Source organism: Trichoplusia ni, chromosome 19 (assembly GCF_003590095.1).
Source record: "Trichoplusia ni isolate ovarian cell line Hi5 chromosome 19, tn1, whole genome shotgun sequence".
Classification (NCBI taxonomy): domain Eukaryota; kingdom Metazoa; phylum Arthropoda; class Insecta; order Lepidoptera; family Noctuidae; genus Trichoplusia; species Trichoplusia ni.
Window position 1 is genome coordinate 2,223,545 of NC_039496.1, and position 25,043 is coordinate 2,248,587.

Here is a 25,043-nt window from a genome sequence, read left to right on the forward strand (position 1 = left end):
GCTGAGTAGAGCTGATCGATTGGGAACTCTTCTCTTAAAATTCTCATTCTCATATAAAAAAGAAAAACATATCGAGTATTCAAAAATACTATAATCACGACAAAATGAAATCACAAACTAATATCAGGTCAGAACATCAAAGCGAAAACAAATACCACTTATCAGAAACATCACAAGAATACAATATCAAGAAGACTATTCTTGCATATCAATTATTTGCATTGTGACAAATAGAAATACAAAACTGACCCCAATAAAATATATAAGTAGGTACACAAATGATATCGTAAAACGTGGTCGTTCGAATCCAGTGGCGACTTGTACTTAAATATAATGTAGATCGTAAAACTACAGGTACATGTTTACAAAAGCCTTTAAGCTCTTAGCTGAGGACGACTGCACGTGCTCCCGAGTGGTATAGGTCACCACTTCAATCAACGCTGGTTTGATCTTCACATGTTCACTACTATGATCAAGACATTCTTGTTCCACTTCAGGGGTGGCATTTGAATAGGTGAATCGAAAGTTAGTGAAAACAGCGTTATACAGTTAATTAATAGTGCAATAGGCATTAAAGAAAAATATAAAATATGAGGTATAAATAACAATGTATTCTGCAAGAAAATTAAACATTCCGGTAGTTAATGATAATGCAGTCACTTCCTCCGATCCCTACTCGCATTTCCTATGAGATCTTGGAAAAGGCCTCTTTACGTCGTGGAATTGACGTGGAATAGCCAATGGTAAACGCCACAGTACCTTATAACACCCCAACCACATTACAAATAACACCCCAACCCCAAGTAAATATCGCCTTCGATGACATAACTGGTAATGCTACAGTTAAATCGAATGGAAACGGACCAATTAACAGCAGTTTCACAAGTAATTTAAGAGGGTGCCCATTCATTTATCAAGTCTGCACCAAAAGTTTCGAACACACTTTTAGCACATTACCTAACATTATCAGAAATGAACAGCGTTACAAAACCTCCAAGTTTTTAAAGCCTCATAATAATAAGGGAATGAGAGAAATATTTGCTCAACTTTTTACAAAAAATACTTTAACGCAATTTCGACACAAAGGCTTAGCAACAACACTGAACTAAAAGAAACGTACAATAAAGTAGGAGATACAAAGAACAATCGTAATAAAGGCAATAAGAATGAACTATAAAGAACGAAAATTCGAGGAGGACAGACAATAATGGAACTTGCTACAGTGACAACTGTAATACTCTCAAATTTATGATGATTCCTGAACAAGGACCTTAACCGAACATTTATTAAGTGTCCTTGAGGTCTTATATGCTGAAGTTAAGTGCACAGCTTTAAAATAAACATTTATTGGTTCGGAAACAAAATGTCAACCAGTCGAATAAATTACAGGCTAAGAGGAAAATGCCAGACAAAAACGGTAATTGCTTGATTAATTCATTATGAGAACAATTAATGTACGAATAAATCTGTCGGACATTTAGAAATATCTCATTCTGGCTCAGACTGATAGCACGGAAATTTATTGTTGTAAACACCTTGTTTAATTGTTACATACATGTATCATCTCGCTGCCTCAGTACAACTTCCGTGATGACTGTACGGCAAATAATTAATATTAAAGATGCGGAAAACATCTGTTGGCAAATATGTGGTTAAATATCAGTTTGCAAAAATTCAAAATTAAATAGTATTTCTGCATTTAAATTCAGCATAAAATTTAGATTCAGTAGGATAAGCGCATTGTTTTGATAACAATTTAAAAGGTCGGCCATTAAAATATCAAACGAATTTTAATGCCACCTAAAATCTTATCGTAATCGATAACACGTTCCATCGAGATCGGCCTATTTACCCTTATCTACGTTCCCCTTTTAAATGACCCAGTGAGGGTACGCCCCATAAACGCGGTGAGCTAATGACCAGAGGAGGCTTCCATAAAATATGATCCACATACGAGAAAATGCTCACGTTAAACGACCGAGTGACTACATAATGCAAACTGCTATCGGGACCGCGTCCGCATGTAGGATAATGAATGGACAGCTTTATAAACGGCCATTGTGAATTTAAATTTCATTCTCTTAATAGAATTTATGTCGAACGTTGCAGCTGGAAGACAGGCAAGTAACAATCGCGGCTTATCACATTATTGGCCATAAAACATCGACGTTGCTGCGGATTCTTGTAACTTAAGGCTTAACTTAAAGCCGCTCAAAACGTTTTATAGATCTTGTCTCTTCGCGGCTTTGCGTGGGCTTTCTCTTTTATACATTAATAAATGCAATCCTTGCATAACAAAGCTATGTTAAACATACAGGGGAAATGTAATTACTCGAGCTGAGACCACGTCATTTTCGAGAAACGACCCGAGGATCCTGGCCTTTTTCCAGAACGCCAGTTTCCGAACTGCCATAGAAATATTCGTTTAATTTACTTTAGTAAGTGCGTTTTTCAAATACTTGTAATAAATTACGAGGAAAATGTTAATTCGAATTTAGAATTTAATACTCATACTTTCTCATCTTCCTTTTACACTCATCTTGTTGTTTAGTAAATGTAATGACATCTGCGTTGTTAATTACATAAGTCATATTTAGCACGTGTTGACATTTCTTTGACACTTGATTAAATAGAAAATTTAATTGAATAATGAGATGAGACGTGAAATGTGCGACTTCGTAGAAACATGATACACGTGTTTGTATATGTTCAGGTGATCTTAGAGACGGAAAAGTACACTACCAAACTTGCATTAAAAATATAGTGAAGTGGGGACTAACAACACAAACACGGCTCGTATACACAAACTAGCGAATTTGTAAAAAATGGGATTTTCGCTCATTAATCCAACAGATGGAATCCCAAAAATATAACTTTTGTTTATTCTGTCATCACGGAAACTATTTACTAACAAGTGACGTTACTAGCTTCCGCTAACTTACGCTTCACCGTCTTGTATGCGTTAAAGTATAATTTTCTATCTATTTTTTATTGATTTATTTCATATCCAATATTCCTGACGGGGCTATTACGCAGTAAACAATAGCACAAACCACTTATACATCGTATAATTTAGTTCTGTGTGTGGTCTTGGTATTTCCCATCCATAAACATCCATCTAATATCTTAACGATATAATATTATGATCATTAACTAACTAAGATTAACTGGAAATAATCCACGCATGAAAGGAAAATGTTTCAAGGAATTCCCATTTGACAGTGTAAACATAATGATTAGAGTGCAAATGGTCACAATGACGTATGGCGATGCCATTATGAATAATTAGCCGAGATGAAAACATATCCAGCACGAGTAATTGAGACTGATCTAACAGTTGATCTGGTAACCTTGTGATAAGAAATGCTTTGAACAATGAATGAAACCACGTGATTGGTTATGAGAAAAAACATACACGAGTGAGTTTCGAAGTGAAGTTCTTTCAACTGAAGCAGTGCAAAGGCAATCTCGAGTGACTTATATTTCTGCCTCAATTGAGTATTCAATCTCCTTGACAGTTTTCTTGGTGACGTAACGTTAGTTCTGGTATGACATAAAATCGATTTGGACGGTGTTGCGAACTACAAGAGAGGAGAATGTGACCAAGAAAAACTCGTAATGACAAAGTCTAAATGCGCTTAATATAGAAAATACCTGACATGGAAATTTTAAAACAGCCGTTTAATAGGTCTTAAAGCCAAATCTCACTTTTGTCAAAATAAATGGTTGTTTTAAAGTCACAGTACTTGGAAATATTGTTTTTTAAGCAATTTATAACTATTATAACTTTGACACGTAAGCAAGAAACTGGTTTACCTCTTGAGTTTGGCAGAAATGGCGACGAAATCTTCTGGCTTCAGGCCAAATACATATCGACCGCTTTGCGCCTCCGTTTTATACAGATGCGATGAATTTTGACTGAATGCTATCGAAATCTTACGTAAGGCTGAAGAAAACTACGAAAAAATCTTGAATGTTCGACTTTAGTGGTGCATTTAATCAGAAAGAACTGGAAGCAAATATGAACCAATAATACATTAGCCGGTAATTTGTCTGTTAGATAATGAATAAAGCATAACTGCGTTTCTGAAATTTCTTGGCATATCTTTACTAATATATAAAGCTGAAGAGTTTGTTTGTTTGTTTGTTTGAACGCGTTAATTTCAGGAAGTACTGATCCAAATTGAAAAATTCTTCTTGTGTTGAATAGACCATTCATCGAGGAAGGCTTTAGGCTATAAACCATCACGCTGCGACTAAAAGGAGCGAAGATACAATGGAAAATGTGAAAAAAACAGGGCAGGCATAAATTATAACTTATATCTTCTACCCACGGGGACGAAGTCGCGAGCAACAGCTAGTTATTGTATAAAACGTCAATAAAGTTACCCTATAGAGAATTTCACTAAAGACACAACATGTCAAGTAATCGATCTAGCTATTTTCAAGGTGCCTACGAACAACTATGGACTAGTTGTTCCACTGGATCTATTTTCTGAATACGAACCCATATAGCTATTAGAAATCCCTTAGAATGCCATGTGTTCAAAAAAGTCATTATTTTATCCAAGAAAGGAGGTTTTCAAACCGTTAAGAAAACAACCTTTAATATGGTCCTACTGTTGGGTATATGCATTTTCCCGTAATAATAATGTAAAATGTTGACGATCATCCATCTTGTTTAATACTTTAGGATGATTCGGTTTTTACATACATATTCGTACCACATATAGTTTATGTAAATGCTGACTTCTGAATATTATAACTAAATTATGTTCTAAGTACAAAACTAACATAACTATATAAAAGTACTAAACATGGATTAAATTTTTAGGAAATGGTAAATATTTTATTATAAACCTCATTGTAATTATGACAATTTATGAAATGTAGTTTTAAAAATGTCTTTTATCATTGTTAAGTCTTTGAAAATCTGGACTATCTAGTTTAATTGGACTAGCAGAAACTTTAACAACACAACACCCTCACCAAGCCACTGATACATGCTTATAACCTAATAAATCTGTTATAAAAATTGAACCATCAAATAAAAGAAGAATTCTTATAACTAAAGTTTCCCTTGCTTATATCTCTGTCTAGCTTGTGCTTTGCTGTACTTCGCTTTTTTCTCTGGTACTGCTGTATCTTTTTCATCTGTGTTCCCATTTATACCTGCAATTCAGATTGTAATTATAAGTCACAAAAAAAGAACTAAAAATATGAAGAAATATTACACTAGTGACAATAAGAACTGAGAGTAAGTAACTAATTCATAACATTTTGAGTCAGTAAACAGAGTTTAACCTATCATGGAACTTGCAAATGACATCTTCATAATTAATTAAAACATCACTTGTAAATACTGTCTCAGTTATCAGCTTATCACAATGTAGGTAAATATTTGTACAAAATATTGAAGAATAATGATGAAATACCTAAGTCTTCTGGTGGTTGTAGTGATTTGCCTGCACTCCAAGTACCCATTAGTGTGACACTCTTCCAATGGCCCAGCCCATTCCTGCCAAGGCTAATGAAAATGCCACCATACTGAATGGGTGCTGAAATTCATAAGAAAATTTTATTTACTAAACAAATTATTCATAAAACAAAGGGATTTAACTAGTTAACTTTAATGGCAGTGGCAATTTTTAACAATGTAATTTATTTATCAACTATATCCCTTATGAGGGCATAATTTATGCTTTAATCTGGAGTCACATAAAATACAAAGCACCTAATGCCAATCTTGCCTAGTAATAGAAGTTAATTCTCAAAATATTCAGATATTTTAGTTTAAAAAACCACACATTTGTACGTGTACCCCTGAGAACTGTTTACCCCACAAATATAGTCTATCTTAACATTTAAAGATACCATTCATTACTAAGTAAATCACCTAAAAAGTTAAAACAACAAACTTACAGTTAATGTTGGAGTTGTAGTTAAACTATAATCCAATACAACAACTCCAATGCCGAAAATTAGCCCCACACATGTGCAGATCCATATGATATTTTGACTGTCTGAAAAAAAAATATATATCAACTAATAATTGAGTACATACAGACTAAGCTTATTGTACAGTTCTTACAAGGCCATCATTTGGCCTTACAAACAGTAAAAACTGATAAGAAAAAAAGAAGTTACCTTTGATTTTTTTCTTCTGCATATCAGTGATACTTTTAATTGATTCCATCAATTTTACATTATGAGGTTCTAGTTGCAAAGCTGTTGTGTATGATAAAATAGCTTCATCATAAAGTCCACTGGCTGCTTCAACTTCAGCACGACGAAAATATCCCTAAAGTTCAATAGGTAATGTTCAATATCAGAGAAAACTATCTTTTATATAGTACACGCTTAAAAACCGTTCAAACCCACCTTTGCCCATTGAGGCTGCAATCTGACTGTTTCATTCGCATCTTGTAGAGAGAGATAATGCTGGTCCAATTTGAGAAATGCAAACGATCTGTTGCTGTACAATACATAGTTATTAGGGTCCATCTTTATGGCTTGAGTATAATGCAACACAGCCTCAATATATTTCTCCTCTTTAACACATTCATTTCCTTTACTTTTAAGATCTTCTACACTTGTGGACTGACTACCTTTCTTCGTTTCGTCCATGACTGATCAATATTAAAATTGTTTGAATATTCCGCAACGGTAAAAATGCTTTACTGTTATGTAGTTCGATCTGACTTTATTACTGTTATAAATGCCAATAAATAATAAAATAAAATAGTTCTAAGTACTTTCCCGGGACAACATTTCGGACAATGACATATCAATTATTGACAATTGTCATTCAGCTAACTGTCAGGTGAGCCGTGAGGTCACAGATAACTTAGAAGTTTGTCTAAATCCTAAAACTAAGAAGCCTGGGTAAGCGCAGTGACCTACTATTATATTATATATTCAGACATACTATGGTTTTGGGGCATCAAGTATCAAACAAAAACAAAGTTATGCATAACAGTTTTAATAATTTATAACATATATAATTGCAATAAATTCCTTAAATATTTAACTAAATAATACATAATCTATGCCTTCAGTGAGATTCAATGAGCTGAGATTTTTTTCAAATTCCCCAGCTGTAAGGTCAAGTTTAACACAAATCAAAAGTGGTGGTTTGGCTTCTGTAAAATGAAGCACAGGCAACTTCACAATGACTTCTCTTTTTATAGGACAATATAACTCTATATCACGTCCTATTTTATTTTTATCAATGTCACAGAAAGCAGCCACTTTATTTAAATTGTTTGGGTTTAATGAGCGGACCACTTTTCTTCCCCTTTTTCCAGCATTCCAGATGGTGAACTCTTTCCAAGATGGCATAACACATTGTTGTAACCTTTCAAGCTGTATCTTCCAAATCATCTCCCGTTTCACACTAAAAGTGGCTGCATCTTCATGGTAAACATACACTACTAGGGCTTGGTCCACTCTAATCAAATCTCCTCCAGCATCCAAATGTTTGTAAAAGAATATAAGATCTTCTGGTGTCCCATGCCCAGTTTCTACAAAACCTCCAACTTTATCATAAACAGATCTATGGCAAAACCATGTTGGCATAAGCAGTGTGGGTCCAAAGGAAGTGTATATTTGTAATTTTAACTGGTTATCAGTTAGACTATTAACCCAACGAACATAACGGGGTGTTGAATTTTCAGGCCAACGGACTATATTACTACCAATAAGTGCATTGGTATTTGATTTTGCAGCTTCCCATTGTAAACTTATTCTAAGTGGGTTCATTACATCGTCAATATCTTGAAAGCAAAGAAACTGGCCTGTACTTATTTCCACAGCTCTATTTTTAGCAGCTCCCACTCCATTGGAAATATTACCACCTAATATCTTGTAAGATACATCTTTTAAATTAAAGATCTGTTTCCATTTCATCAAAAGTTGTTGTGTATTGTCTGTGCTACCATCGTTATAAACGACAATTTCTAATTTTATTTTGTAATCATTAAATAAAGATTGTTTTAAAATAGAGTTCATGCAGTCATTAATCCATTTTTCTCCATTATAGACTGGTATAATTATGGAAATTTCTGACATTGAGAGTACTTTCAGTACCTTACCCATATAAGGGTTACGTTACGCTTTGAATGAACTCACCATAAACGTTATAATATTATAATAAATTCAAATTATTCAGTTCGTTATATATATAATAGTGCTGACATAAAGATTACTCATTCCACGTTTATAGTAATAAATGTAATCCATGATGAAGGCAATAGCTTCCGGTACCTATTACAACTAGTATCGTTTCGAATTAAATTTTATCTCAGACCATATTAAATATCAATTAATTAAACTGTCGCCTCCAATCCAGTTTATCAATATTCATTTGTCAAACTGTCAATGTCAATTCAATCTGTAACCATAAACGATTTCTGGACGAATGTATTTTTTTCATCAACAGTAATCAACACTATTCCATCAAAGTATAGAATAGTATTGTTGCGTACTTGAATTCATAATTTAATTTCAACCTTACAGCAATATTAGTTTTTTGGCTGTTTGTTTTATTCAAGTTTTATTTAGCTGGGTCACTGAATATTCAGTATCGATAATATGTTGATAGTCAGTCACCGCTACATTGTCAGTCTACTTCCATGTCAGTTGTCAAAGTTAAAGTGTCATTCCCGTTGTCATCTGTGTGCATCAGTCAATACGAGTACTCGGAAACTCGGAAATAGTTCTGCTTGCTGTTAGTAGTGCCTAAAGTGCTAAGTGGAAAAGATACTTCCTCTTTGTAACTATGGGTCTTAAAGAAGCAAATATATATTTCGACAACCAATGGAATACATATTACGCCGGTCAAACTGTAAATGGCAGAATAGAGTATGTGTTCGACAGTCCCAAAAAAGTTCGAGGTATGTTATGTAGCTCGTACGATTACTTTTATTGTGGTCTTATACATTATGAGTCACGCATTAGTTAGCACACAAAAATAAAACTATTTATGTGATGATCGTAACACGATTCGTTGAGAAATCCATCGTTATTTCTTATGTTTTATATTTATGAGTGAATTTTTCCGTAGGTATCCATGTTAAAATTAAGGGAGAGGCACACACTGAGTGGTGTGAAAGTAAGGAGGAACAGAACTCTGAAGGGAAGACAGAAACCTCAGATACTATGCACACAGGCCATGAGGAATATTTCCAAATTTCCTACTATTTACTTGGGAGCAATTCAGGTTTAACATTATTATTCTTGTGTTTTAAATCATTGATACACAAATCACACTCATGATAGACAGGTAGGTAGGTAAAATTTATGTAAGAAGCTAGGAATGGGGAAATAATGTAAACCTGATGATAAATGTTTATACAAACATAAAGGTGACATCCTTTGACTTGTCTACATAAAATAGCAAACCAATACTTATTATCTAATATTGTAAACATTTGATATACCTAGTACTTGTTAAAAGCTATTTCAATTATAATCTCTGTTTGATATTTATCAATGCATTCTTTCTAATAATAGAAATTTATTCATCCCACACAAAGTTGACATCAATAACTAGTGTTAAATGTACCTCATTGTAAGATCAAGGTTAAAAGATAACTATAGTTGAATAAACTCAAACAATATACAGATTACATTGATTTGACATAAAAAAAAAATGTTATTGTTTTTTTTTTATGATAAGTATAACATAATACTAAAGAAAACAGGTAACACATACTTGCATTTCTGAGAACACATTGAAAGCAAGTGTAGTAAAATTATTCACTTTTAACATTTTACATTACTCATTTTGCTGTCTCTAGTCATCCTAGTGTCAGTCTTAACTCACTATCACACAAACTTTTTATATTGGCACAAAATACTGCTTTTTTATTTTAATCCACAACACATATACACATTGATAAAATCCATGAACACAACAAGAAGGTTTGATCTTTCAACAGTTAATGAGCGATTTTCAAAGCAACTTACCCCAATAATTTCTAATAAGTACAATTTTGTTCCTAACAGGGAATGAAATAGAAATTCCGTCAGGCAAACAAGTGTACAACTTCACTTGTACATTACCTCCTGTCCTGCCATCATCCTTTGAGGGCCAGTATGGATACATAAGATACACAGTTAAGGTCACCCTAGACCGTCCATGGAAATTCGACCAAGAAACCAAAATGGCTTTCACTGTCCTAAATGCATTTGACCTGAATCTGAACCCCTCATATAAGGTAAGGAATGTTTTACAGTTGCACATAGAATATGTAATATTTAAGTAACTTGTTTATGCAATCAATTAGCATAGATAAAGAACTATACAATACATGTTAACTGATAAGTTTTACTGTTACATAATATTTGATGTCTCTTTACTAGCAAATAGTTTTTATATACAGACAATGTTTCTCTGTAGCAATATATGCTCATAAATTTACACGATCAAAATGCATCCATAATGTATTTATGAGAACAACCATTTCAATCGCTAGCATTTTTATTTATGTTTCTAAGAAAAATGATCTTGTCTCAAGGAAAATACTGAAGTGAATTCTAATTAGATGTGGAGAATACTAATACAAATATTCAACTATTTATGTGAGACAAATAAATATGCAAAAAAAAAAACAATTACTTGTTATTTTTCCTGTATACAATGTTTTTATTATAGGAACCAATCCATATTCAACTAGAGAAGACATTCTGTTGCTTCTGCTGTGCCTCTCCGCCTCTGTCTGTTGATGTTCAAGCTCCGGTGTCAGGCTATGTGCCTGGACAAGTGATACCTATAAGAATTGACATTGAAAACAAGAGTAATGTGCAGCTTCATCTTGTTAAAATCTTCTTGAGAAAGGTGAGTTCTTAAAGTTTGTTCTTTTCTTTCGTTCCAAAAAAACTTAGTAATATTTAGTTATAAGACAGTTATAGTGGTAATTGGAAATCGGCAAACTGCGTCATGTTTACAAATCAATTAATTTTAATTATTATTTGTTTCCAGTTTTGGTCTATCTTGTTTGAGTCAGTCAGTTATTATTATTATTGTCTCACTGCAGAAATGCAGTTTTGTTCTTCACAGTTTCAGTATAATGAAGCTACTACACATAATTATCTGATATTTTTAACTGTAATCTAAGCAGCTTTGGACAGCGGCTCCACCCGCAAGTGCGACGCCTGTGTTCGTTCTTGTAGTTCAAACTATCCCCATGCTGAATATTAATAGCATCGGTCTATTAGGCTTGAAAACGTAACGACACACAGACTGAGTTCCTTTCACATGTATAATATTAAATCGCTTTTTCTTTTAGGTGGTCACATACAGAGCTACATCGCCAACAAATGCGCTTAAGAAAACTAAAGATGTAGTACTAACTGTACAAGAAGGTCCGGCCCCTGCAGGTTCTACTAAAAACTGGAACTTGACTATGGAAGTACCCCCAATACCGCCGTCCGATCTCGTCAACTGCAACATCATTGACCTGGACTACGATTTCAAGGTCAGTAAAAATTATTAAATTGTGGTTTCTTAGGTTTACGCGAATGTTAGACATTGAAATGAAACGACTTTTACGGATTTTATCGCGGTTTAATTTTTGGTTTTAGTTCCCGACGTTTCGACACCTTTGCAGGTATCATGGTCACGGGCAGACTGAGATGGTGTTCGTCTTGACAGAAGATGTTGCTCGTTCTACCTTCATATTTTTAATTTAAAATTAAACCGCGATAAAATCCGTAAAAGTCGTTTTATTAAATTGTGTTAAATAAGCCGGTTAGGACACAAATTCAATTTCACTATCATTCAGTTTTACAACAGTGAATAACAATTCAGAAATATACAAGATAAAATAATGAGACAATTAATAATTTTTTAATTCTTCGAAAGTGATCGTAAATAGTTGTTTCTTTGCCAGCGCTTTCGTAGAATTTAGACGCGGCACTAAAGGATCTTTGTATCTATATGTAAACCTTCAACTCGTATTGTAACTCATAATAATTCTTTTTTTTTCTCATAATAAAACTTGTTATATTTTATTATCATCGTCAATCATACACCACAGTACAATTATCTGTTATTAAACTTATTATATCATTGTACTGTGCTTCGTGGCGCCGTTTCCAAGGTAACGTAATCTAATATCGTGGTTTATCTCACGGTGTCTGAGTTTTTGTGTATCTGTGATGTAACGATGATGTCATGCTTAGGTCTTAAATTATATTTGTATGTTGTGTTAATGAATGGTCGTTTTGAAAAAATGCTTGCTATAGTTTTATATATTATTTTAAAATCGTTGATTTAAAATATATCGAAAAAAGAAACGTTTAACCGTAATCGGTTATTCAATATTCGATTATGACTTTATTGCAACCCACTTTGACCTTCATAATATTTGCATACGTTGTTGTAACTTACCTACGTATAATATTATAAAAACTGCGCATTGTAGATAAGTCTGATTCTCAGGGGAAATGAGTCATTTTACTGTGGAGATAAAATACTTACGGATAACATAACAATTATCAAGTCCGCCCAAAAGGCCCAAACTACTGGTTGCCCTAAAGTGTCATTCTTTATTTCTATAATGTGTCGAAAGATTTCACTACCAAAGATAGTATTATAACAAATATTTCATCGAGCTTAAGTCAAAAACTCTAGTAGCCAAATCTAACGAGAGATTTAGTACAGTAAATGGACGTAAATAAGCTACACGCAATGTTTACAAGACCACTAACGGTCGTACTCCCTCTTACATTTTGATTTAGAAAAGAAGTTTTTTTGAATCGAGATTGAACTGACAGAAACAAATAATCAAGAGCGATTCAATGTTCTCAGATTGATACGGCTTAACCCTTAGCGTAAAGCGAATTGTCACAAATTTAAGATTCAGGAAGGTTTTTTTTTTGTTTAAAAAGTGACTTCCGTACTAAAGAGTTTAAATAGTTTAATCTTCGTGCGTCCTCATGACTTAGTGCACAAGACTGAGATTCAGAACAAGCATTCGTGGATCACAGAAATACTGACCTGCGCATAACCCACGACGCGTCACACTATCATTGACCTTATGTGCTGGCGTTCTGACCCTACTCGGTTATCCGATTAGGTATCAAGATTCAACTAACTATCATTTTTATACAGGTGGAATGCGTAGTATCAGGCATGCATATGAACATGCACGATAAAAAGTACATCACTATAGGTACCGTGCCGCTAGTCGGTATGATTGGGCAGGCCACTCCTTCAGCACCACTTCAAGACAATGTTGGGAACGGTGACCCAGCACAGTACTCTCCGAGCCAGCCAGCTGTCCTACCCGTTGGACCAGCACAACCTAATGTAAGTACCGTAAAACGAGGTGGATAGAGTTTCAAGGGGTGAACAGAAAATAGTGTGTTTTAGAGGTTGCATGAATATTTTCTTACATAAAAATACTTCAACACAATTACTTTATGAAATGTTTGCGAATGTTCGTATAATATTGCGTATCTCTATATTTTGTCTTATTAAACGTCCAAGTTTAATAAAAACTCTTCTGTCCACCCCAAAAAAATCTCTATTCACCTCGTTTTACCGTTATTTAATATTGACGTTTTATTGCCCTTGTATGCGTAGAACACATGAGAAAAGAAATCATATAGATAGTAACGACAAATTATTATCTACCTAACTCAAGTGTTACCAAGACAATAAACAGATGCAACTTGCATTTTATGGCTAATGTGCCATTTAATAAAATTTATTGTTTGAAGAAAACTGTTTTTCTACCAGTTTATGATTTTTAGTACTTACATCAAATTGTCTACTGGGATACTATCGTATATATTTTTATATGTTGTAAATTGTTAACAGGCGCCGTCGGCTCCCGGTGGTGACGCCAATCCCGGCGGTTGGGTGATGCCTGGAGCGCCGCCAGTGCAACCACCATACCAGACATTGTACCCGGCACTTAGTAAGTTATTACGGAATATTTAATATGTATGTTTAATACTAGCTGTAGATGTCCTTTTGCTGAGCCTCTTTCCATATAGAGAAGTTATGTGCATTGATCACTACGGTTACCACGCTAGCTCATATAATATAATACTTTTTGATTTATGAAATATATAAGGCAGGTAGTCGCTTTAATATTTAGCAAAATGCAATTAGTAGATCATAAAACTTCCTCTTATTTAAAGTCGGTCGTAAAGTTATCCCATTCTTTTAACATTATCAGGATAAACTATGAAAATATGGACGTTTTTCTTCATGTTAAATTATTTACACAAATTATTAAAGAACGAAGGGATAAGAAGGATAATTTCTATTAATTATCTTATTTACAGCATCACCGGTTTACAAAGAATCTCCGTACACAGCTCGTACGATTCAAGACCGAGGCGAGTCTAACCATTTAATGATAAGCGGTGGTAACTTCGCCCCATTCTACCCTACCTACGCTGCCGTCCAGCCGCCGCCGCTACCTCAATAAGCAAGAGCTTCGCATTTCGAAACATTTATTTCAATTTTAAGACACATTTACAATTAATATTTGTATTTTTAGGTATAAGCCAACTTACTGCCTTTTGGCAGTATATTTCATGGATACCTTAAGGTCTACGATATGTATAAGCGAAGAATAATACCTATATTGATGTAAGACTCAAGTTTTTAATAAAATCCATAGTTTATTAACAGTGGCGAAGTTGTCGAATTACATTGTGCAATATACGAAATATTGAAATAAATATTTACAATGTTGAAGTTGTAAACTATATTGAAATAAATAAGACTAGGAAACGTGTTTCAGATTCTACTTGAGTCTTACGTGTGCATGAATTGCTTTTAAAAAAATACTCAAAAAGATTTAAGCACAAATTAAATTGAAAGCCCAGCTCAAGCTTAAAATTGGTCGTCTACTGGACTTGCCTTGGTAACTTCCAAATTTCTCTACACATGCCTACTTGGTGCTTACTACAGAAGCTTGTATAGTCAACTGCTAGTTCGTGACTGCATAGTAGAGCATCAGTCTTCCGATGACATTGACTGCTACCCAAAGCTTGAAAAATATGATACTTTTGGAATGCGTCTTGAAGCACAAACTAGATTAGATAGATTTAGGTCCTTTTTACCAAGTATTTTCTAATTGGAATGTTTGATTTTAAACTGAAATAACAGTTTAAGATAATTTTTTAGTCATTTCTTTTTTTTTCAAAATTATAAGTCCACCTTATTGGGTGAAATGTTTAAACCTGAATGATATTTTCTTTTTTTAGTGCTTCTAACAGAAGTAGTGTTTGGTTGAGCTCTGAATTTTGTTGATCTGGCCTAAATAAAGCTTTAATACTGTGCCAATAGAATCATTAAAATGACGTAAAACACTTTGTGCTAGAATGATATAGGAGCAATGTTCTTTTTTATTTATACAGTACAAATGCACGGATGTTCAATGGTATTTTAGTAATCTCGTTTTACTTTCAAAGTTTATCAAAGTAAATGTTTACTTTAACATATATTTATAAAGAGCTTTTTATGTTACTCTGTTGTCACTTGAATCTAATATAATATGGTAAATGATAAGAGATATTGTGTGATCATTTTATACATGTAATATTGTTTATACAAATAAAACTGCTTTATAATTATGACATTCTTTATTGATTTTCCTTCACAAACAAAAACAAAATGTAAAAACCATCTAAGACAGTTCATTATTAACATAATAACAGGAAATACATCAGACTAATAGCCGTAAGAACCCTTTCACAATATTCACTTACATTAAAGGTTAATCCCCAGGAAATTTTAATTGTCTTTAAGACTAAATGAAATTTGAGTTGCTTTAATAAATAAAATGTTTCAAAAAGTAACAGAAAGTAAAATACTCAAGGAATGTTATGAGCATGTGTAAATCATTAGATCATAGAGTACTTCATAGTATATATCATGAAATGGCGAAATCTTGCAAGAACGGTTTACTTAATATGGAGATTTGTAACAGACATAAAATATCAACGATAAGAGAAAAATAGTTTTAGAAACAGTCTTAAAATATATTTGATATTCTTGTAGTGTTCGGCGCCATGGAAAGCGAGTACCGGATGAGAAGGAAAAACAATAGAGCCCCGTTTAACATTCATATTGTTTGTCTAAGATGTAGAACTGACACTTTGATATCGTCAATGATATTTATAAAGTTTAATATGAACATTAAGAAATTCCCTATGACGAAAACAAACCATTACTAGAATTACTGTATGTGTCGCCTAACAAATTATAATCTGACTAATTGGCTTACCATTTTCGTTTTTTTTTCTTGAATGTGAAATAAAAAGTAAGTTTAATTTCTAAGATGCGAACTAAGATGTTAACGTTCACGTACCCGAATGATGGGACATCGCGATTCTTTTATACATCTAGAAACGAGAAAACAAGTCTTGCCTTTACATACACAAATAAAATTAAAATGTTATGATTGATTTAAAAATACTGATAAAGAATTTACTGATTTTTTGACGTAATTAAAAAAGTCTTCTTGTAGTCTTGTCTAGTGTTAGAATAATAATATTATTACTTCAAATCATATAAGGTGATCAATTAACGTTTAAAAAAATCTTTACATATATTTATCTGTCGTTGTTGCCTCCATATCTTTCTTCAAATCCCGGAAGTTCGTCCCGAGCTCTCTCAAGTCTCCGCTCTGACATGCCATTGTCTACTCGTTTCTAATTGTGTAACATAGTAACACGTGTAGTAATAGAGGATAGCAACAAGTTTATAGTAATGTCAATTTGGTGCATACGTGTCTAATGGAATTTGATTTAAACTTTAACGACCAATTTTTTTTTAAAAGAGCGTGTATTACATAATTTTCCCTTCGTTTGAACATCAGATTTACTTTTGTATCAACATCCTATAAAAATTTCTATCCCTGTAATGGAACGGTTACATTTTACTTCGCGCAACAAAACGTGTTGCGCAAGTTTGCTCCGCGCGTGACACAATTTCTAAGTTTTGAGTTTTCACTCTTCAATACGGTCGATGGGCGAAGACAAGTCGCGGTCGGATTCCGCCGCCGGCGCAACCGATTCAACCCCGCGGTTATAAAGCGACACGGGGAATCCTCTGTCTGTCTCTGCACCCGAGTTGAGATCGTCGTCAGTCAGGTGTGCGGTGCGCATCGGCGTCTGTCGTCAGTACCGTGTATCTCCACCCCGGAGGAGTGAGGTCGGCTGTTGCGGCGCGGCCCCGCGGCGGACGCCCGGCCCTCAGTACTGGCTGCAGCGTGCGCGGAACCCGCCCTGGTACGTGGAGTCCTGGGACAGCAGCCCGTCCGGCTGCGACGGGCAGTCGGGCGCCGCCGACTCCTGGCTGAAGTCGGGCTGCGACGCGCCCTGCGACAGCGACAGCGGCGGCTGCTGCGACAGCGGCTCCTGCGACAGGCGCGGCGGGCGGCGGCGGCCCGAGCGCTGCGCGGCGCTGAGCGGCGGCCGCGCCAGGCCGCGGTGCGCCGAGAAGGCGGCGGGCGGCACGGGCGCGTGCAGCATGGCGGCGCGCTCGGGGCCCACGTAGGCCAGCGGGTCGCGCGGCGGCCGCGCGCGGTCGTAGATGGAGCCCGGCACCATCGCCTCGCGCGCGTCGAACATCGACGTCGACATGAAGTGGGAGCCCGGGTTCTGGGCGTTCACCAGTTTCTTTGGCTTGGCGAATTGGATCGCAGATTCCTTTAGATTGGATAGGGGTCCTTCCGTGAGTACGCGGCGTTCCTTGTAGAATGCTAACAAATGATTCCACAAAGGCTGTTTACTCAACACCTTGGGGTTACCTACAACTATCAGACCATATTTGGCGCGTGTTAGAGCGACGTTCAGACGACGCGGGTCGCTTAAGAATCCGATACCTTGATGTTCGTTTGAACGGACACAAGACATGATGATAATATCCTTTTCTCTGCCTTGGAACGCGTCTACACTGGCCACTTCGATTTCTTGGTAAAGTTTGGCATGTAAGCTTCCCTGATATTGCATGTGCTGTACGAGGTAGGAGCGCTGGCCTTCGTACGGTGTAATGATACCTATCTGTTCAGGACGAACACCCGCTTTTAAAAATCTTGTGGTCAATTTTTCTACATTGGCTGCTTCTGTTCTGTTTAAATAAGATGTTCCAGAACCCGCAATTTCCTCTTGTCCTTGAGTTACGTAGAAGAACATAGGGCGGTCCGGCCTGGGCCACGGAAAATCAATTTTATGCAAGCGACGCTCTTCCGCGCTTACACCATTCTGTAATGAACCCTCATAGAAGAAATCGGAGGGGAATCGAGATAACTCAGGATGCATCCGATATTGGACTTCAAGGCGGAACGGGCGGATACCAAGGACGACTAAACGCTCGAAAAGACTTTGGCTCAGTCCAGCTTTGGCAGCCTTCTTGCACATAACTACTGGACCAAGTTGGCAGTGGTCTCCAACGAGGATCAATTGCCTCGCACCCAGTACGACAGGTACCATACACTCAGGTTCCGTAGACTGCATACCTTCGTCGATGAGTATGGATTGGAAGCGCATGCGGGCGACCCTGGGATCTCCAGCACCTACACAGGTGGTACACACCACATCAGCAGCATCTAAGAGGCGTCTCTCAGCGGCGCGGCGCAGAGCTCGGTACCTCCTCTCATCAGCGGCGGACAGCTCACCGGCCTCTTCCTTGAGCCGCGTAAGTTTTCTTAGTTCGCTGTCTGCCGAGCCAAGAGCTCTCGCTTGCTCGTGAAGGGCTAAAAACGAGACCGATGACTCCATAGCTTCACGAGATTTAGCGCACAGTCTGACTACTTTGAGACCTGTTCTGTGGATCTTTTCCGTTAGTTGGTCCACGGCAGTATTAGAGGGAGCACAGACGAGCACTGGACCGCTGTTTTGTCGCACCAGTTGGTATACGATTGTTGCAGAAGTCACAGTTTTACCTGTACCCGGTGGTCCTTGAATCAGAGAGAGAGGACGCTGTAGAGCGTGCTTCACAGCATATACCTGTTAAGAACAATATGGGTTACAATAACAATTTTTACTTATGGAATTACTGAAGGTAAGGAGGTCTTTTTAAAAAAATTTGGTAATACTTTTTTTCAATCGACAGATTACTTAAAGCCGGATTTGTGACCGCAGCAGTAACTGTTCCTTTTAGGATTTCGTAAAACAAAGTTGTATAATTGAAACTTATTTACCTGAGAACGATTTAGGTCAGGCAAGTTTGGAGCACTGAAATGTTTCGGCAGATGAACTCTGAACAAAACTTCTTCGACCTCATGGCCTAAAAGACGGCGGTAGATGTAGCCAGACACCGACGAGTCATCGACCGCAAACTTACGCAAAGCTAGCTGCATTCTGAAACAAACAAAAATATTATCCTACTATTAATCTAACCGCGAAAGTTTGTATGTATGGATGTTTGTTACTCCTTCACGCAAAAACCACTGAACGTATTAAGACGGAAGTGGGTACACTGATAGTTTATAACCTTGATTAACAGACAGGATAGTTTTTGTCTCGATTTTATGTTCCTGTGGGATCATTTTCGATACGTATCGGGCGAGCCCGCGGGCAAAAGTAGTATATAATATGACCAGCATGGTCCGTAAATTAGAGCGTGAAGAGGTAACAAATACACATAAATACTACCATGAATTTCCTTTTTCTTATAGGGGAATAATTTATATGTAAAATCGTCAAAATTATAGGTATGATAGAACAAACAATACCTGTCAAAGGATGTACTCTTCCAGATGAAATCAACGACGAAGTTAGACGTGCAGTCCAGCGGTGCGCCGGCGCCGCTCTTCAGCTCGAGGCCGACGTCGTCGCCGTAGTTATCCGGTACCTTGATCACGTGACCCACGCCAGACCACGCCTTATGCAACTCGCCTACATATCTGAAATTTTAAAGAATTGTTATTTAGCAAAGAGATTTTTGGCTAAACCGGATCGTAAATTTGGCCGAACCACACGCACTACGATTTTAATTTATTTTAGTTTAGCACGCTTTTCTCTGGTATTTTGCTGCTATTAAGTCCAATGTCATAAAAAGCAGCATTAAAAAATTATTGTTTATTTTTTAAGGTTTTCAATATGTCAATAGGTCAACTCTATCTCTGTACAAATTTCATTAAAATCAGTTCAGAGGTTTGACGTGAAAGCGACAGACAAACAGAGTTACTTTCACATTTATTATATTAGTAAGGGGTAAGGATTTAAAGTTACCTCAATCTAAGTTCATCTCCATGCATGAGTTTCATATCACTGTCAGTTTTAGCGAGCGTGAAGTACGCAATGGTCTTCTTATTGAGACCGACGTCCCAGCGGACTTCAATACCCTCTTGAGTTTGAGACTCTTTGAGCCTCTTGTCGTAGTCCGCTTCTAGTTTCACTAGTGGACCAAAGATGTTTTGGTATTGGTAGCCGTCTTCGTATCTAGAAAGAGAAATAACATATTAAGTTCTGTGAAAGTAAGTTTTGTTAATTACATGTGAGCCATAGAATACTACTCTGGTTCAAATATAGTTTCCCTATATTCACTATTAAATAAATGATAATAAATGCGGACAACATCACATACATTGTTCTGAACCCAAAGTTGCTAAAGCATTTGTGTTATGGAATTCAGATACAACGAAGGTACCACAAACACTCAGACCCGAGACAATGTAGAAAATGTGAATTTTAACATTGATCCGACCGGGGATCGAACCCGGGACCTCAGAGCTAGCGACACTTTGAAACCGGTGCGTACGCCACTCGACCACGGAGGTCGTCAATATTGTACATTCAGTCCATTGAACTTTGTACAAAGCTGATATCATAATGAAATAAGGCAAAAATCATGAAAATATGTTCCTATTAACCTCAGCAGCACTTGATGGGGCTCTTCATCCACGCCAGGCTTCTCCAGGTCTTGAAAAGTAGCGTCCACATTGTCACGCCACAGCTCTTCAAGACGTCCAATCTGTTGTGGAGTCACCTGAAAGAAAACATAATATTACTTATTTGCTACTGGTACTAATAGGCAAGGAATACTGGAAACTTAAAAAGTTTATGATCTAGTAATAGAAAAAGAATATTTTAAAGTTTAATAGATACAAACAATTAATTAAAAAGTTAATTGTGAGTCAGTTAGTTGTGAATACTAACTGAATTTTTATGTAGGCAGAGTAATCAGTTAGTTTATTCAGTGCCGGCGTAAGGGCTACTGACACCCCGGGCGAAAATATTGTGGCGCCCACTTGAGGGAAGCAATATCAAGTGCTAGTTTTTTGCTGATCCCAAGTAAAATTATATTAAGAATTTCATCTTTCCTTTAGCGTTACGTTTGGCGGTGGAAGTATTCCACCTCTAGCGTAGAGCACAGTTCTGAGGGTTTGCGCCAGGAGAGACAAGAGACTCCAACTTCAGACCTTGGCGCCCCCCAGAATTTGTCGCCCTGGGCCATCGCCCCATCACGCCCCCCCCCCCCCTAACGCCGGCACTGAGTTTATTCTGACCTATTTGAAAGTGATATTTTTATTTGAGCAGGGCTAATCCGTTCAATCAAGTTTTGGTTAGCTTCCATAAATAAAGTATTGTTTTGATATTATTAGTTGATGACTGACTTACTTGACGGGCTCTCATCTGCTCAGCCTCAGAAGGCACCTTCACCAGCCAAGATAGAAAGGCGCGGTCAGCTGTAGAACACAATAATTTATCAATTAAACATGTAATAATCGAAATTTGTGAGAAATTCATATAGACAGGACCAGTTTGTTAGACAAGTTTTTTTCAATTACTTGAAAATATTTCCACTGTATTTTCCTTTTGATATGGTTGATGTACAATCTTGACCAAAGGCTTCTAATATGATTTAACACATCCTTGAAAGAGACTCAGATGAGTTGGTTATCCTATCTTTTTTCACCAATTAAGGATGTGAACCACTTTGTAATTTATACACGAATTTGAAAACACATGGATGCATGCCAGAATTTGAATCCCTAAAAATGCTGTTAATATGATAAAAAAAACGAAAGGTTTTTTTCAAAAGGTTTTAGTTACTTACATATTAATGGTTTCCACTGTTCTTGATCCCAGTTCATATCCTTCAATGAACTTTGAGCTGCGCAAGGTTGCCTGGAAACAAAAAGGTAAATCAGAAAAACTCTTAAAAGCTACCTTTTAGTTTTGTATTGTTTTGCTTTTAGAAGTAAGTATACATTTCTATGAATTTTTTGTAAAATGGTTATTTTCGTTTTGAAAAGTCTTAAATAGGTCATAAAATGTAATGAAGATCTTTGACAAATAAACATAACTCTTCTGCCAAAATCAAACTTATGAAATATTCTTTAAGATTGACAATGTGCCAGAATGTATAATTTCATATTACAAATCCTGCAATTTTATAAGCATAATATAATTTATTTTTTCTTTATAATATTTGGTGAGAAATTGTTAACACTTGACTCCTTTATATGTAATTTTTAGGTAGTTAGATTCGTACAAGAATCTAATTGGTTTATTACCTGCAAAGCAGTACAACTACGGAATCTGCCTTGGCTGGTATAAAGCCAAGTACGAAGACATTCCTGGCACCGCATGAGTAGCATTCCAATAATGTTTCTCCTAGCGGTCCGTCACGATGTAACGCAGCTTCCTTGTGCTTGGCACGGACCAAGTGGTTGATGATATGTGAGCCTGACGTGTTCCCACGACCGTTGCAAAACCTGGAACAAAGTTATAGTTGAACTCCATAGCTATAATACTTACTATCATCGTTAAATAGTACTTCTGGTTGGTGATTTTCAGTTGGTAAATATTCTTTAATATTTTTAAGTTTCAACTATAGATACCTAAATGTATTTTACCTTCCAAGTACTGACATATAAGTATGTATTAAGCAAAAAATAACAACTCAATTCTAACCAAACTTGATAAGTACTGTGAATAATTCACTGCAAATATGGTATTGTCGAATATAATAAAACTATGTTTTTATTAATTTACAGAGAATATTATCTATTGCTTATTGTATAGCTTATCACTTGTTTATCTGTCATGCAAGTTGTAGTCTTGGGTATAATATTCAAATTTCAGTTCAGAAGTAATTAAAATGTTAATGAGATCATTTGAATTACATAAAGTATTCTAGCAAATAAATTGAATGAGGTATTCATTACTAAAACCTCCTTTTCATTACAATGGCAAAAGGGTCAGTTATATTACAAGAACAACTTAAATGCAAAGATTATTTTACTGTTTGGAAATAACCTTGAATGAAGCTTGTTTACTCTAATGTTTTCGCTGTTGCATAATGTTTAATCGTATAAATTTACGATAAAATAGACACACGATTGTGTAGGGTAGAATGTACTGCATGACATGACAAAAACATAAATACTGTGGACTTATATATGTAACTAAATAGAGATGATAAAGTGACTCACCACTTGTTGCAAATATTGCACATGACAACAGTGGCCGGGTCATGTATGCCACAATACTTGCAAGCGTGGTCAGGCAATTCTTTGCTGTACAAGGCTTCATCTTCTTCCTCAAATTGCAACTCTGCTATGGCATTGGTCACGTTAGAAACTTTTGATGACAAATCTGAACGTCCCAGACCATTCACCTGCAACGAAAACAGTGCCAAGTAAATTATCCGTTATCCACTCCGCGAAGTTACGTATTCATCAAAATAAGGTTAGTAGGAAAACAAAAATAATGAACTATGTTTTCACTAACCTGATTTGAAGATGACAAGCCATGGTCATGTTGAGAAGCCTGTGTTTGGCTCTGCGATGGAAGGGTAAAGTCAGTGAATTCGAATTCGGAGCCCTGAGTATCAGCCCCAATAAGATCCGCTTCCTCAGTGTCCAAAAACGTGAGTGTTTGTGAGCTCGGTCCGTAGGCGTCTACACTCATTTTTCCTCGATATAATTATATTGAACAAAACAAAGAAAATGTGTCTAAAAGATAAAATATTGCACGATTACACCAAATTCCCATAACAGCCACGCAATAATTATCAAACGACATGCGAAGAATGATGAAAAATCGCCATGTTAGCACATGGTTTGTTTCCGTTTACAAAGTCATATGTTATTGGTTCAGGGAGTAACATTTTAAGTACGGGCCAATCATCGCTGGGCATTATTACAGATAACAAATTGTAACCAATCACAACGTAAGAAAACAAGGACGATAGTTTCTTTTTTATAGATTTAGAAACATCTGTGTTTGGATACCTGCAAAATGAAATGGTTTTGGCATGATTCATGATTTTTGGTTATTATAATAAAAACTTTTTCAGTGCAAGTGATACGATTTAAAATACCTTCGGCAATTGTCCCTTATTTTTGTATATTTTGATATTTTTGTCTTTTTCTTCCGATGGACTACAGCTACGAAAATAAAAAAAAAACCAAATTCACCGGTTGGCGGTTATTACCTTTATTCTAGCGATAATTTCTACTGATATTTTCGGTAAAGTATTTTACGGCAAACTTTTGATTTTTAAATACCATTTATATTGTTTTTGACCAAATAATAATGTAGTTGTAAAGCCACACTGACTCGCTGGTAAATACGTGCCTACTCATTTTTTTCCCAAGCTAACCTTACCGTGGTCTGACGATCATTTATGATACTAGGTAGAAGCAAGTTTTGATTGCTGGATGGCCACTTGAGTACAAGCAGATGATTTGTCGAGTCTGGCTGTCTGGTTCTAGTTTAGTAGTTCTATTTTCGTTGCGTATGAGTAAGGCACGGCCTGCAAGAGTAAGAAACAAAAAGGTGATTAATAATAACATACATCTGGCTGTATCGAGGTACTCAAACCCAGCTATAAATTATTACTTATAAAGTTCATCCAAAACCTTTCTAAAATCATAATCCAAAAAAATAAAACAATTATATATACTTACACAAATAATCATTGAAACTTACGTATACTATCATACGTAAGTATGTTTTTTGGTTAGCCATTGTAAGCTATTGTTAGAAGAGAAATAAGAAAAACTTTTACCAGCGTTTGCAGTAAATTTAACAGAATAAATTTAAGTGCCTACATGTTA

The 25,043-nt window shown here is 36.0% G+C and overlaps 2 protein-coding genes and 2 pseudogenes across 2 annotated transcripts; 1 reads left to right on the forward strand and 3 right to left on the reverse strand.

Moving 5' to 3' along the window:
* Positions 1-4,932: 4,932 nt before the first annotated feature.
* LOC113503607 lies at positions 4,933-6,772 on the reverse strand (annotated as a pseudogene).
* Positions 6,773-6,894: 122 nt separating this feature from the next.
* Positions 6,895-8,560, reverse strand: LOC113503605 (annotated as a pseudogene).
* Positions 8,561-8,678: 118 nt separating this feature from the next.
* Positions 8,679-15,600, forward strand: LOC113503604 (arrestin domain-containing protein 17). Its single transcript, XM_026885654.1, has 8 exons — positions 8,679-8,894; positions 9,065-9,220; positions 10,009-10,220; positions 10,658-10,840; positions 11,292-11,480; positions 13,118-13,315; positions 13,829-13,928; positions 14,302-15,600. The coding sequence occupies exons 1-8, from the start codon at positions 8,780-8,782 to the stop codon at positions 14,445-14,447; spliced, it is 1,299 nt and encodes a 432-aa protein (XP_026741455.1). The 5' UTR covers positions 8,679-8,779; the 3' UTR covers positions 14,448-15,600.
* Positions 15,601-15,616: 16 nt separating this feature from the next.
* On the reverse strand, positions 15,617-24,068 carry LOC113503603 (regulator of nonsense transcripts 1-like). The gene is made up of 10 exons (XM_026885653.1): positions 23,713-24,068; positions 23,415-23,599; positions 22,494-22,694; positions 22,034-22,104; positions 21,595-21,662; positions 20,847-20,962; positions 20,206-20,415; positions 19,707-19,877; positions 19,173-19,332; positions 15,617-18,978 (listed from the first exon to the last, which is right to left on the reverse strand). The coding sequence occupies exons 1-10, from the start codon at positions 23,890-23,892 to the stop codon at positions 17,224-17,226; spliced, it is 3,117 nt and encodes a 1,038-aa protein (XP_026741454.1). The 5' UTR covers positions 23,893-24,068; the 3' UTR covers positions 15,617-17,223.
* Positions 24,069-25,043: the final 975 nt, after the last annotated feature.

Coding starts and splice junctions, on each gene's coding strand:
- LOC113503603 (XM_026885653.1), bottom strand. CDS start 23,892: ATGAGTGTAGACGCCTACGGACCGAGCTCACAAACACTCACGTTTTTG. Junction 23,600..23,712: donor GCTTGTCATCTTCAAATCAG/GTTAGTGAAAAC, acceptor TTTTCGTTGCAG/GTGAATGGTCTGGGACGTTC. Junction 20,963..21,594: donor AGCAGATGAGAGCCCGTCAA/GTAAGTCAGTCA, acceptor GTTTTCTTTCAG/GTGACTCCACAACAGATTGG.
- LOC113503604 (XM_026885654.1), top strand. CDS start 8,780: ATGGGTCTTAAAGAAGCAAATATATATTTCGACAACCAATGGAATACA. Junction 10,841..11,291: donor TTAAAATCTTCTTGAGAAAG/GTGAGTTCTTAA, acceptor TTTTTCTTTTAG/GTGGTCACATACAGAGCTAC. Junction 11,481..13,117: donor ACCTGGACTACGATTTCAAG/GTCAGTAAAAAT, acceptor ATTTTTATACAG/GTGGAATGCGTAGTATCAGG.